Source organism: Pygocentrus nattereri, chromosome 2 (genome assembly GCF_015220715.1).
Source record: "Pygocentrus nattereri isolate fPygNat1 chromosome 2, fPygNat1.pri, whole genome shotgun sequence".
Lineage (NCBI taxonomy): Eukaryota > Metazoa > Chordata > Actinopteri > Characiformes > Serrasalmidae > Pygocentrus > Pygocentrus nattereri.
Window position 1 is genome coordinate 14293245 of NC_051212.1, and position 13827 is coordinate 14307071.

The 13827-nt window shown below is 37.6% G+C and overlaps 1 protein-coding gene and 1 long non-coding RNA gene across 2 annotated transcripts in view; one reads left to right on the plus strand and one right to left on the minus strand.

The window, feature by feature from the left end:
* LOC119266014 (low affinity immunoglobulin gamma Fc region receptor II-like) overlaps positions 1 to 13827 on the minus strand; it is a 45120-nt gene that overhangs the window by 5047 nt on the left and 26246 nt on the right. Inside the window, exon 5 of the mRNA XM_037547470.1 lies at positions 11837 to 12085. Coding sequence (XP_037403367.1) covers positions 11837 to 12085 — 249 coding nt within the window. The remainder of the gene's footprint in view (positions 1 to 11836; positions 12086 to 13827) is intronic.
* On the plus strand, positions 183 to 3122 carry LOC119266032. Its single transcript, XR_005131822.1, has 3 exons — positions 183 to 254; positions 473 to 614; positions 2644 to 3122. It is a non-coding gene; the product is annotated as an uncharacterized LOC119266032 (long non-coding RNA).

Genomic DNA, 13827 nt, shown 5'->3' on the forward strand with positions numbered 1-13827 from the left:
TACGATAAGGTTAATTACTGAAGTGTAAAAGCGACGTCGCTAACGTTAATGTCCAAAGGTGGCGTAGCCATGACGTCATAACCAAGCTTTTTGCCATGTTGATGTTATAATGGTTGTGATGACGATGTGTACTAAAGGCTTACATTGTGGTGTGTCTGTGTGTTTTGGACAGTTTTCAGCGTGAGCTTCGTTTATCACGACATCATGGACAGCAGAAGATTTTCTGTGGAGGACCCGACCTCCAGCTGCAGAGTGTAAATGATTTAAAGCTCTTTATCACCATCAGAAAGCCTTTATATTCCTGCTTCAGTGTGAAACGTTTAAATTTCAGCTTTAATTTGATCAACTCATTTATTTTAGCCTCAGTGTGAAGAACGTTTATATTGCTGTGTGAATAGTGGTGCAAGGGTAAAGAATATTGGAGTTGAAGAAAAGTAACAGTTGCTCTTTTGTGTTTGTTGTTTGTGTGCAGGAGGAGAGATGAGCGGTGTCACGCGTTCATTTCTTCCCTCACTCAGCACTCTTTATTTCCTGCGTTCATTTTGATGATTATCATCGTGAACTCATTCGTCATCACTCTGAAAGAAGAATACAATAACCCAGGGCTGTTTAGGGTAAGTGCACTGTAAAGATAGAATTAGTCTGATTTTACATTGTAGAGAGAGAGAGTGTGTAATAGAGAGAGAGAGAGAGAGAGAGAGTAATGGAGAGAGAGTGTGTGTAAGAGAGAGAGAGAGAAAGAGAGTAATAGAGAGAGAGAGAGTGTGTAATAGAGAGAGAGAGAGAGTGTAATAGAGAGAGAGAGAGAGTGTGTAATAGAGAGAGAGAGAGAGAGAGTGTAATAGAGAGAGAGAGAGTGTAATAGAGAGAAAGAGAATGTAATAGAGAGAGAGAGAGAGAGAGAGTGTAATAGAGAGAAAGAGAGTGTGAGAGAGAGAGAGAGTGTAATAGAGAGAAAGAGAGTGTAATAGAGAGAGAGTGTGTAATAGAGAGAGAGAGAGAGAGAGAGAGAGAGTGTAATAGAGAGAGAGAGTGTTATAGAGAGAGAGAGCGTGTAATAGAGAGAGAGAGTGTAATAGAGAGAGAGAGAGTGTAATAGAGAGAGAGAGTGTGTAATAGAGAGAGAGAGAGAGAGAGAGAGAGAGAGTGTAATAGAGAGAGAGAGAGAGAGTGTTATAGAGAGAGAGAGCGTGTAATAGAGAGAGAGAGTGTAATAGAGAGAGAGAGTAATAGAGAGAGAGAGAGAGAGTGTAATAGAGAGAGAGAGTGTAATAGAGAGAAAGAGAGTGTAATAGAGAGAGAGAGAGAGAGAGAGAGAGAGTGTAATAGAGAGAGAGAGAGTAATAGAGAGAGAACTCAGCGTTTGGGAACTGAGACACTAATTGTTGAAGCTCTGTAGGTGGAATTTTTTCCCATTCTTGCTTGATGTACAACTTCAGTTGCTCAACAGTCCAAAATCAAAATGAATGAATGAGTGAATCAAACAGTCAAATTAAATCAAGAAAAAGGAATTAAACTATTTATAAGTCATTATTGCTCAGTGAGTAATCTGCCCAGATAAAGAATCTATCTTATAAAACTATATCCCACCACTAGGTGGCGCAACAGTCCCATCATGTTCACCCTCTCAGCTCAAGTTCACCCAGTTCACTTCTATTTCACTTCTTTACTGGTCTTGCGTTTTTACCTCTATAAATGCGCTGTGTGTTCAGTATATGAGTAAAAGAAACATGAAAAATATGAACTGTGTCATCATGACGTTGTAGTACTGCTGTAAATATAAGCTTAGTGCTGCAGCGTAATTACAAGGTGTTTACCAGAAATGACTTGTCATTAGATCATATTCACCCATTCAGCGTTAGACACTTACTGTACTACACATTAAAGTGCTACAGTCTGCTTGTCTATCTGCTCTGGGATGTTTGAGATGTTCTCTTTTGCAGTGGTGCTGAACCTAAAGAAGCTTCTATATTTTAAGACTGCAAATGTAGCTTATGCAGATTAGATGTTTAGTCTGTTCAGATCAGGAGCAAAACATAGAACATGACGTACTGAAAGAAGAGCAGATAGTATCAGTTTTATCAGTGATGCAGCATGTGACCTTGTTTCTTTGGGTCCCACATACCTAGAAGAACAGACGGACAGTGTCTCTGAATGTTTGAAGATCTGGTGGAGAATTTGTTCAGTTCATCATCAAAGTGACAGTAGATCAGTCTTTACTGAGGTCTGCACATCTGATGGTTTATAGCTGTTTCTTTCAAATGCTGTTTTGATGCTTTTTAGTTTTAGCTACTTTGCTGCTCTATGCAAGATAAAATACGATGGTCTGCAGAATGAAAAGGAAACTCCAGGATATGCTCATCTAAAATATACGATTAATCTGGATATTAAAACACTTATGGAGCTTGCAGTCCTAATATTTGATGATGTTATTCCACAGTTTAGGAGCCGTAAAAGAAAAGTTTCTTTATCATCATTATAGAGACACACAGCCAGGATTCAGAGCTCCTGATGATCATCTTTTATGATTGTAGCTACACGTCCTACATGGGCTCATGCAAAAGCCCACCCAGTTTAACTGTTACTGGATGTCCTGAGTCTGGATGTCTCCTTTTCTCTCTCTCTCTGTCTGAGTGTTCTCAGGTGGACGTTGCTGCGTGACTGATCTCGTTTTTCCCGGTGTGTGATTGCCTGTTCCAGTTGGCGCTGGTTATAAAAGGTCTTTGGTGTTTTGGTGCAATATGGAGCAGTTTTTTGTCTTATTTGTCTTCGCACAGTTCCGCTCCCCTGGCTGCCCGCCAGTGGACAGACCAGTTACTGTGGATGATTTGCTGGCCTACAGGTGCCTGTGGGCCAGTGAAGACACTTTTTTATCATCTTGTTTCTTTTTTATGAAAGGAAACGTAGGAGAGGCCTGCCCTGTTGTTTGATCTGTTGGACTTTGTTTATTGTAGAGGTTTTATAATTTCCTTTCCCTTTCTCTTGTTAGTTTAGTTAGTTATATTTTTTATTTTTATTAAGCTCTTTTGTTTGTTATTTTGGGCCTTGGGCCTCCCTGAAGTTATGTTTCCTTTATTTTTTGTGTCCTTGCTTCAGTTGACTGCTGAAAATAACTTTGATGACAGGATGAAAGTGCAAAGCATCGAATAAATTGTCAAATCTGTATTTGATGTGTTTATTATTTATTTATTAGATTTTTTTTGCTCTGGTCTGGCGTCTGAGTGGGCAGTCTTGCTTCCACTTTGTGCGTCTCACCCCTAGGAGACGTAACACAACACTGATCCCTGATTTGTAGCCTCAAAATATTAATTTGTGTCCTTATAGTAAATTGTGAGTTTGATATATTAATGTGTGGCCATATAGTATTTTGTGGGCTCAATATATACATTTTTGGCCTTATAGTAATTTGTGGCCTCAAAATATTAATTTGTGGTCTCAATATATTGATTTGTGGGTTTCTGGTTCCTAGTACTACAATAGTGAACAATTCTGACTGTAAATTTCTCTTTAGGTGCATTTCACACTGAACTACTCTGAATGATAATCACATCATTTCAGCCTCTCAGACCAAATTCACCAGTTCACTTCACCAATCTTGTGTTTTTACCTTTCTAAACGCATTGCGTGTTTAATATATATGAAGAACATGAAGGTGAAAAATTATTCCCAGCATCCTGTGCAAAAAACAAACCAGTACCAAGTTTTTATGTAGTATCTTAGTTGAAGGTGTTAAAGGCATTAAATCATATTTGGCCTAAAATGTGGACAGAAGTTTACAGGTCACTCACAGTGACCAGTTCTCATTAATCTATGCAAAAGGTCCCTTTAATCCAAAGTCTATACCAATAATGAAACACCTCATAAGCACCTGTTAAATACTAAGTAATCATGGCATTGTAGTTCTGATGTAACTACCTGTTAATACTCAGTGCTACAGTTGCAAAGTATGTGCCAGAATGCAGATTAGATCATATTTACCCGTTCAGTATTAGGTATTTACTGTACTATAGAATAAAGTGCTTCTCTATCTGCTCTTGGATGTTTGAGATGTTCTCTTCTGTAGTGGCGTTAGAACTGAAAAAGGCATCAACATTTCAGGACTGCAAATGTATCTTATGCAGATTAGAGGTTTAGTCTGTTCAGATCAGGAGCAAAACACAGAACATGACGTACTGAAAGAAGAGCAGATGGTATCAGTTTTATCAGTGATAGAGAATGTGACCGTGTTTCTTTGGTTCCCATGTATCAATAAGAACAGAAGAACAGTGTCCCATAATGCTCACACGCCCGAGAGCTGGTGGAGAATTAATGTAGTTCATCAGTAAAGTGGCAGGATGACTATATAGGCATCCATGTTTACTGAGGTCTGCAGATCTGATGGTTTACAGCCGTCGTCTTCATCACCTCTGCCATTGCTTTTGTTCTTGCCTTGATATTTGGAGCCCACCATAACATTAAAGGCTAGAAGGATGTAATTGGGGTCAGGTTTCAGATCAGCATTATAGAACATCCACAATAGAGAATGAATGAGATGCTTCTCCAAAATACGGCACTACTTAGGCGTCATTTTTCAGGGTTCTTGCCAGCAGTGCAGACTACACTGTAGGATGAACGCTGTTTAATTTGACTTGAAGGTGCTGCTTTTTTAAGAGTCATTGGAAATGAAAATTTAATTTGATGTAAATTACAATGTTTTTTTTAATCCATGAAAAAGGTTTTTAAGCAGGCATTGTTGTAGATTGGCATAAGATACAGACACAGAACATCTCCACATAAAGACATTAAACACACAGAACAGCCAGTTAAAGACCCCCATTTAACATCCATCTGCTTTAAACTTCATACTCAACCACAGTTTTTACAGATGGACCCCGATCAAAGCTGAATTCTCTCTGAACGTAGAGAAGAACAGAATGTCAGAGCTGTTTTGATTAAAAATGTTTATTTATGTAAATTCCAGGAATCTGTCAAAAATGAATAATAATTAAAAAAAGATTTATTTGTTAATTCCAAGCATCACTCAAAAATTAATGAAATCGTTTTTACATCATAAAATATCGATCAAGTTAGTTATAAAACCAAACTAAACAAATAAATTGCATAAGAGAATTAATTGTTATGAAACTAAAATTGGATTAAAAAGTAAAAATAAAGCGAACAAATGGGTTAAAATACAGTAAGAATAGCAATATTAAAACTTAGTACCACTGCGTTTTGTATTTTTTTTTTATCAGTTAATGAATATTTTAAGCATTTGTTAAGCATAAGGATAATATGGTAATGGTTAGGCATAAGGATAATAAAAACAATAATAATAACAATAATGACTAAAACCATCAAATTAATCAAATAAACAAAAATGACATTTTAAAAAATGCAGATTATAGAAAAATAAAAATATTACATAAAAAAGTTTAGCAATGTTAAAAGCTTTCACACAGTATGTATACAACCATGTTAGTTTAAAGTGAGGTTATCACTGTAATAATATTTATCATGGGTAAGAAATTAGACCTCATACTGTAGAAAATAACAAAATAAACTGTCAACACTCAAACAGCCAAAGATCATCTAACACACTAAGGCATGTTAATCTCACTGAATATTCAAAAAACCTGAATTCACTGCTGAATATTCTTAAAGTTTGAAGTCGAATTTTCATAAATGAGTTACAGTCAACAAACGAGTAACTAAGACGTTTTTCCCGTAACACAATATTTACAGAAACGTCTGAAAGAAAATAGAACTTTAAAATGTTAAAATGAACATAAAATGTTTTGAAGGTCACGTCCTGCATCTCCTGTCTGCACCTTTAAATCTCCAATCAGGCGTCACTGTAAATGACTAGTTTTGAATAGTGCAGTAAAACTGGCTTTACAACAGCATCACACTCTCTAATACACACATCTACCATTCTCACTCCGAGAGAACTCAGAGGACACATCTGGACAGCTGTGACTTTTTTCAGGGACTCCTTTTTGAGGATTTAAGGCACACAAGCTTCCTTCATGGACCTGCGAGAGAAGAGCCTTTTATTGATTTTTGGTATTTCAGATTATGTAAAGTGTAGATTTCAAATAAGGTAATTACAAATGAGAAAGTGAACAGCTTGAGTCATTTAACAGAAACGGCACCATTTCAGAAACATCACTGATTCACAGCTACTTTCATTTCTGACTTTAGTGTCTAGTAGAGGTGGGTGAACTAAAAAATCATAGTACAATGTTTTACACCATCCAGAAAAAATGATACAATGTACACTCACCAAGTACTTTATTGGGTACATTTACCTTGTATCCACACTTTCTTGTCCATTTCATCAGCTCTTCATACCACACAGTTCACTTTCTAGTTCTACAGTTAGAGACATTAGACCATCTGTTTGTTTGCATTATCTATTATCCCAGCCTTACCCCATTAATCAGTGGTTAGGACCCCAACAGAACCACCACAGAGCAGGTATTATTTAAGCAGTGGATCATTCCCAGCACTGCAGTAACACTGACAAATTGGTGGCGTGTTAGTGTGTGTTGTGCTGGTATGAGTAGATCAGAGACAGCAGTGCTGCTGTCCACTCTATTAGTCTCTCCTGCATTGTTGGTTTTCTTTGTAGATGTAAAGTCAGAGACGATAGCTCATCTGCTGCTGCACAGCTTGTGTTGGACACCCTTTAGTCCTTCATCAGTGGTCACAGGTCGCTGCCCACAAGACGCTGTTGGCTGGATATTTTTGGTTAGAGGTGTTTACAAACTCCAGCAGCACTTCTGTGCCTGCTCTGTGGTGGTCCTGTGGCCATTGATGAACAGTGTAAAATATAGTTAACAAAGTATCAGAGAAACAGATGGACTACAGTCTGTAACTGTAGAACTACAAAAGTGCACCTATATGACAAGTGGAGCTGGTAAAATAGACCATCAGTGTAGATATAAGGTACGTGTACCTAATAAAGTGCCCAGTGAGCATATATACAAAAATTATTTACTAGTTTTGCTGCTACTGATAATAAAAATAATATAATAGTAAAGTTATATCCCATAATATTCACCTACATTAAAGCACATCTGCTAATCTACAGTGCTGAGTCAGTGTTGCTCCATCTGTTACACATCACTGCTGAGACTGTTACTGAGCTCTGTTCTGATCAGAATCAGAATCAAGCTTTATTGGCCAGGTGCGCTGCACATACAAGGAACTTGGTTTTGGTTACAGGAGCTCACAGTGCACAGTATCAGACAGACATTCACATATAGGGAAAGAGATCAAATGAATATAAAATATAACAAAATAAAATTAAATAAAACCTGCATTCCTACCTCACACACACACACACACACACACACACACGCACACACACACGCACACACGCACACGCACACACACACGCACACACACACGCACACACACACGCGCACGCGCACGCGCACGCACACGCGCACGCACGCACACACAGTCATACCTGTAAACCTTACACTGTGCAAAGTATGAGTCTAAAGTTAAAGTGCTGAGTGCAGCAGCAGGTAAAGTGTGTATAGTGGCAGAGAAAGGGATCAGTGAGGTGACAGTCAGATAGGTGGGGTAATATGGCAGGTGAGTAAGATGCTAGAACAAACACTGGTTTGAGTGGCAGTTCCAGAGGATGGAGTTGTCTAAGTGAAAGTAAGTTACACTTCCTCTACAGAGAAGAAATGTCTGCACACTTTAATAGACAATTACTGTTTATTTGCTGAACTTATCATATCAGAAAAAGTAAAACGTGAAATGTGGCATTTGCCAAAGTTAGAGTACAATTTTAAAGTTATGTTGTTTAAGTTAAACTAAGCAAATAAACAGAAACTGTGCACTAAAACTGTCACATTTAAGTTGTTTACTCTGTCTGTCTGCGTTTTTGGTTATTTTCAATTAGAAAATCAACAAAATGTAATATGATTAAGGTGATCAGACTCTTGCATTTGACTGTATCCTTGTTTTGTTGCTGCTCTAGTCCTGCGTTTTCCTACAGGATTGATAACGTTTCTATCCGTCTGTCTAACTATCCTTAAACCAGACTTGGCGCAAAAGATTAATAACAAATGTGTTTGTTTGTTTAAAAAGAGACGTTTTAAATGGTTATTTAGCTTTCATGCTGATGAGCTTGAAGCTGAGCGAGAAACAGCAAAGTACTAGTTAATGTCTGTTTAATATAAAAAAGAAAACACATTCCTTTTCTTATGCAACTGAACATTTACAGGGAAAAGGAGGTGTTTTCTTTTTTATATTAAACAGATATTAACTAGTACTTTGCTGTTTCTCGCTCAGCTTCAAGCTCATCAACATTTTCAAGCTCATCAAACTATTTTCACTTCTGACTTCAGTGTTTAGTGTTTAGTAAATTCGGTGTACCTAAACTTTTGATTAAGATTGCATATATTTGAGTTTTTTTGGGACCGGCACCGTCACTTGTCATTTATGAAAGGGAAGTGTGATGACCTGTTTGAGCTCATCTTCCCTTTGTTACTCAGTTCTTCAGCTCTGAGTAGACAGTATCAGCTTCCTCCCTGCTCTTCCCTACAGAGAGCAATGACACTGGATTAGCATCAACCAGGAACAGGCTGAAAGCATTTAATCTGTTACAGCACAGACGGTCAGGAACTACAGCAGAATTCAGATTATACTGTGTTTAGATTAGTGCTGTCAAAGTTAGCACACAGGCTAATCTTGATAACTGAAAACTGGTCACTCTGTGGAATTCGGGTGATTTTCATGCTCAGGCTGATGTGAATGCAGAGAGAAAATAAAACTAATGTGAAAGTGATAAAAACTTTCTGATCAAGAATATTTACAGCTACAGTAAAATAGGTAACAATTAAACAATCAAATATGATCAATCACAATTACTTTAATCACCTGTCAGCACTAATTTAGACATTTTCTTTTGATCTTACCCCCACGCAGCTTGTTCTGAGTTTTCTTCGGCTTCTTCTTCTCTTTCAGATCAATTTGAGCATAAGTCACATCACCAGGTTCAGGTCCAGAATCTAAAAGAAAACAAAATCTACTTTTTTTCTTCAGTCTCAGTCAGCTTTCACAATCCTTAAACAAACTCCTCAAAATACAGTCTTTAATCTGGCCTCCTGTGTCTGTACTGTGTTATACTGTGTGCTCTTGTTCTGGTATTTGTCTCCTTTGGGGAACTCCTGAAGGGCCGTTCCATCACTGTATTTGCTGAAGTGGGTTTTTTAGATGACCGCTGGAGAGGTGAGGGACTGAGTCAAAGCTGTTTTAATGCTGCAGCAATAAAATTCTAAATATTTTAAAACTACAGTTTAATTTGCTGCATGCAAACTGACTTTAATTTAGCAAACTGTTCTTTTTGTTGCACATGACGTCTAATATAACTGCACTGTATTCTGCCTCTTGCTGCAATAACCAAACAAAAGTGTTTTGTTGTTTTTTTGTAATCTGAAACTTAAACAGAGCAGTTATTATGGTAAATCACTCAAAAAAGAGTTTGCATTACAAAGTTGTTTACCTTAGCTAACTCTAGCCTGTCTAGCTAAGGGTCAAGCTCTTTCCTTCTGGAAAATTCTGCTTCTCCACCTCCTCCACTCCTGTAAGTAGCCACTTGTGTAATTATGGTGCTACACACTAGTTGCGAGGTGAAGTTGGTGAGAACATGTTGTAGAAAGTAAAGAAACTAAAGGTCAGACTGCAGCACTTAAACAACCACATCCTGCAGTACTGAACTGCCACAGTCTAGTGTAACCATAGAGGTGGACGATACAGAGAAAATATAAGATCACGATACTTGAAGAAATTTTCATCATACACAATATGTAAGAATTTATATTTTTCTGACATTTTAAATGTTGGAACAGGCAAAAAGAGCCAGTAGTGCCACATATGAAAAATCTCATTAAAGTATACAAATGATTATTTAACATACTGTGTAGCACCAATCCTATTAAACAGGAAACTTTGTAATGAAACATGCAGGTCAGTCTTCTAGAAGTGCTGACGATGTCCACGACATGCTCAGGAAAGCAAACTGACATTTTTACCTAATTTATGACAAAAACAATAAATGTTGACATTCTCAGCTCTACTTAACCATTCAGTCATAGACTTGTCACCAACGAGTCACTAACTACAGTCCTTACAGTGATATTGTGGCAAATAAAATGTATATAATGACCACAAATGTAGTTTATCAGCCAGGGCTTGTTTGATGTAATGTGTGGTAGGTAATTCTTACCTTTGCTGTCCTGTTTAAGACTTTTCATTGCAATCTGGGAATACGTCACCTCAGTTGATGGTGTCGCTGCATTAATTAGTATAGAAACCAGTTTAGACACTGAAGCCAATTTAAGTAGAAAACAGATTTTATTAAAGCAGAAATGCAGTTATTTACGGAGCCCTGCTGATGACATCCTGTATAAATAAAAATACGTTCACCATATCAACACTGTTATAAATGTGAGGACTGCCTATTAAAGGTACAGTTCACTGGAATAAAATCTAAATTCCCCCCTTATCCTATTCATAGCTCATCAAGTTTGATGTCAAAGAGGAGTCTGTGTCTGAAGCAGTTGAGCTTTAGAGCTAGTTTAAAAGAAGGACCACCCAAAAGATTTTGAGTAACATAGACTTCCATTAGTTTGTAGTAACATGGTCCTAAAAGCGCCGGTGCAAAACTCAAGAAGCCAATCCTTCTAGTGAAAACACATAAGAAAAAAAAAAAAAACAAACAAAAAAACAAAAAAAAACATATATAATAATAATAATAATAATAATAAATATATAAAAAAAACAAAACACTTTCTGATCAAGCTTATTTATAACTATAACAAAATGGGAGGAAATTGACCAATCATGACAAAAATGATCAATTAAAATAATTTACCACCTGACATCACTGATTTAGATATTTTCTCTTGAGCTCACCCTCAAGCAGCTTGTCCTGAGTTTTCTTTGGCTTCTTCTTGTCTTTCAGATCAATTTGAGCATAAGTCACATCACCAGGTTCAGGTCCAGAATCTAAAATAAAAACAATATCTACTTTTTTCTCCAGCCTCATTCTGCTTTCCCAGTCCTTAAACTGACTACTCAAAATATAGTCTTTAATCTGGCCTCCTGTTTCTACACCGTGTTAAACACGCTCTTAAACACGGTCCTGGTGTTCGCCATTTCTCCTCGGGTGAATTCCTGTAGGGGTGGTCCATCACTGTATTTGCTCAAGTGAGGTTTTTAGATGAATGCTTGGAAAAGTGAGGGATTGAGTCAAAGCTGTTTTTATGATGGATCAATATTTTAAAACTACTACATTTAATTTGCTACATGCAGAAAAAAAGGTTTATGTAATAAACACTGTAAAACTGACCCGTCTGCAGCTGTGTGGATCCTGGACTCTGACTCTGGTCTGGTGTCTGATTGGTGTTCTGCTGATCTCCTGTAGAAGACAGAGATTCTACATCTTCAGCTTTAGTGGTTCAGTGATAAAATTTAAAAACGTCTGCATGCTTTTCACTTTCGGCAGGTTTTGAAACATGAACATTAAAAACGTACAAGTTACTTCACTTTCCTCTTAATATCATCAGCAGCTACTGCAATGCACAGAAATTATTAGTTTACACAAAGTGAACATACAAAGTAGTTTTCAAACCTTTCTTCTTCTTGTAGCACCAAAACAGACCCAGTATGATGAAGAGGATCAGGACTAAACTCAGTACCACTGACACGGCTAATATTACAGTTTTAGAATCAGAACCTAAAGACAGAAAAACACAAAAGTTTGTATTTAAAGAGTTTGTTTACTGTAGTGCTGCAGAAAGAATCAAATAATCTGAAATGGTTTTCTCACCTCTGACTGAGATCCAGCTCTGTGGAGACTCTCCTTTCTCTGGGTGTTTACAGTGGTAGAGACCTTCATCTGACTTTGAGACAGTACGGATGGTCATCTCTCCTGTAGTCTGAGTCTGGAGGAGTGATCCATTCTTATAGAATTCAGCTGTGAGGTTTGAGGGCTTTGGGTCACGATATAAACAGCGCAGAGTCAGAGGATCTCCCTCAGTCACAGGATGGACAGGACTGTCCAGAATCACAGCACCATCTGCAGGACAGAGTAAGAACAACACTGAAGAAAGAATTTGTAGAGAATACAGGAACTATAACTCAGAGATCTCTGTACTGACAGATCTAAATATGTAAATGTGGGATTGATACAAATTCTTTATGTATTTTCACACAGTAAAATTTTCAGTAGAAAACGGTTTTCAGTAGTTTAGTCCTGGAGTAACTTCCTCTTTTACTGGTACTACTCTGTCATTTTACTTCCATCTGGATTAAACTGAAAAAAGTTGCTTAAAGGTTGCTTTAAATTTACTTGATTTAAATGTGAACATCCACATTATTATAATACATTACATCAATATATTTAATATGTATAAGTACTTAGGCTGATGTAATGTATTTCATTTGTGTGAAAACAATGTCCAACTCATCAATGGCCTCATTCAATATTCAAGTTTGGTTTATATTCATATGTATTTAGAATAGAGGGCATTCAAAAATCCAATTAAATTCATTCACTAGAGCAGCAGGCTTCTACGTATTGAAGTATAAGTGTAAATAGAAGTGCACAGGGGGCAACAGGGGAAGGAGATATTGCACACACAAGAAGGGTATTGCACATACTAGACAAATACACCAGACAACAAGTAACAATAAATAAAAAAGTGTCACCAAACATCCAGATGACTGTCAGAGAAGAATGAGATAGAGGGCAGTAGTTGCACTGACATTACACTGTGTAGTTAAGTGTAGTACTATGTAGAGAAATACAGGAGGTCAATGTAAGAGATCAAAAGAGGGGAAATACAAACAGTAAACTATTGAACACTACAGTGTAAAGCTGCAATATATACACACTTTCCCAGAACAGTTATATTTATGAGATACATCTTATAGAATTTTCTAGATAAACCGTGATACAAAATGTCCCTGTGCTGTGGGAAAAGGTGCAAGACGCAATATATTCAATATAAATATAAATAGGGAGTACAGGGCCAATCAGTGTTAGCTGACGGGTGATGCACACTGTGCTGCTTTGAAAGTTCTTGCCAGAGGGAAGTCAGAAGAAAATAACCTCAGCTGGGAGAGACGCATCCAAGATGAGAGACTGAGCCCTCGCTCAGCCTGGGAATGCATGAATGTCCTGACGTTGTGTGAGATCAACGCCTGTGGTTTTGGAAAAAGTTCTGACAGTTCTTTGATCATTTTAGTCCTCTATTTAGTCTCCTAGTGTGTGTATCCAATCCATGAAACAGTGGATATTCAATCATTTGTTGATCCTGGGTGCTAGAACTTTCTACACTAGCAGCACGTTGGCAGGAGGAGAAAGAAAATCCAGAAAACCAGTGAAGCGAGATCCCACAGGCTGATTAAAGGGCCGATTACAATGGCAGCTGATAAAACATTGTGTATAGTCCGGGGTCGGGCACTTCAATCAGATTTGGTGTTCTGGGTGCGTCTGCCTGTTACTAAGTGACAGCAGTGTCATAACTGTCAGTAAGTTGTGCTAAATATTGTTCCGATATGTAGAGGCAGAAAGTTCTGTGATTTTCATTAACTAGCAAGTGTGGTGCTACCAGAAATAAACTAAACTACACTGTGATCTGTTTATTTATGGTCACACTAAGTTTGATCATACAGTTCTGGGTACTCAGTGACTACAGCCATTACTGAAGGACCGCCTTCCTTTTGATCTGATTGGTCAGCACAGAAAATACACCTGTGACATAGACTAGCTGGCTGCTTTGAGTTTAGCACCTGGAGTGCTCTGTACAAAAGACA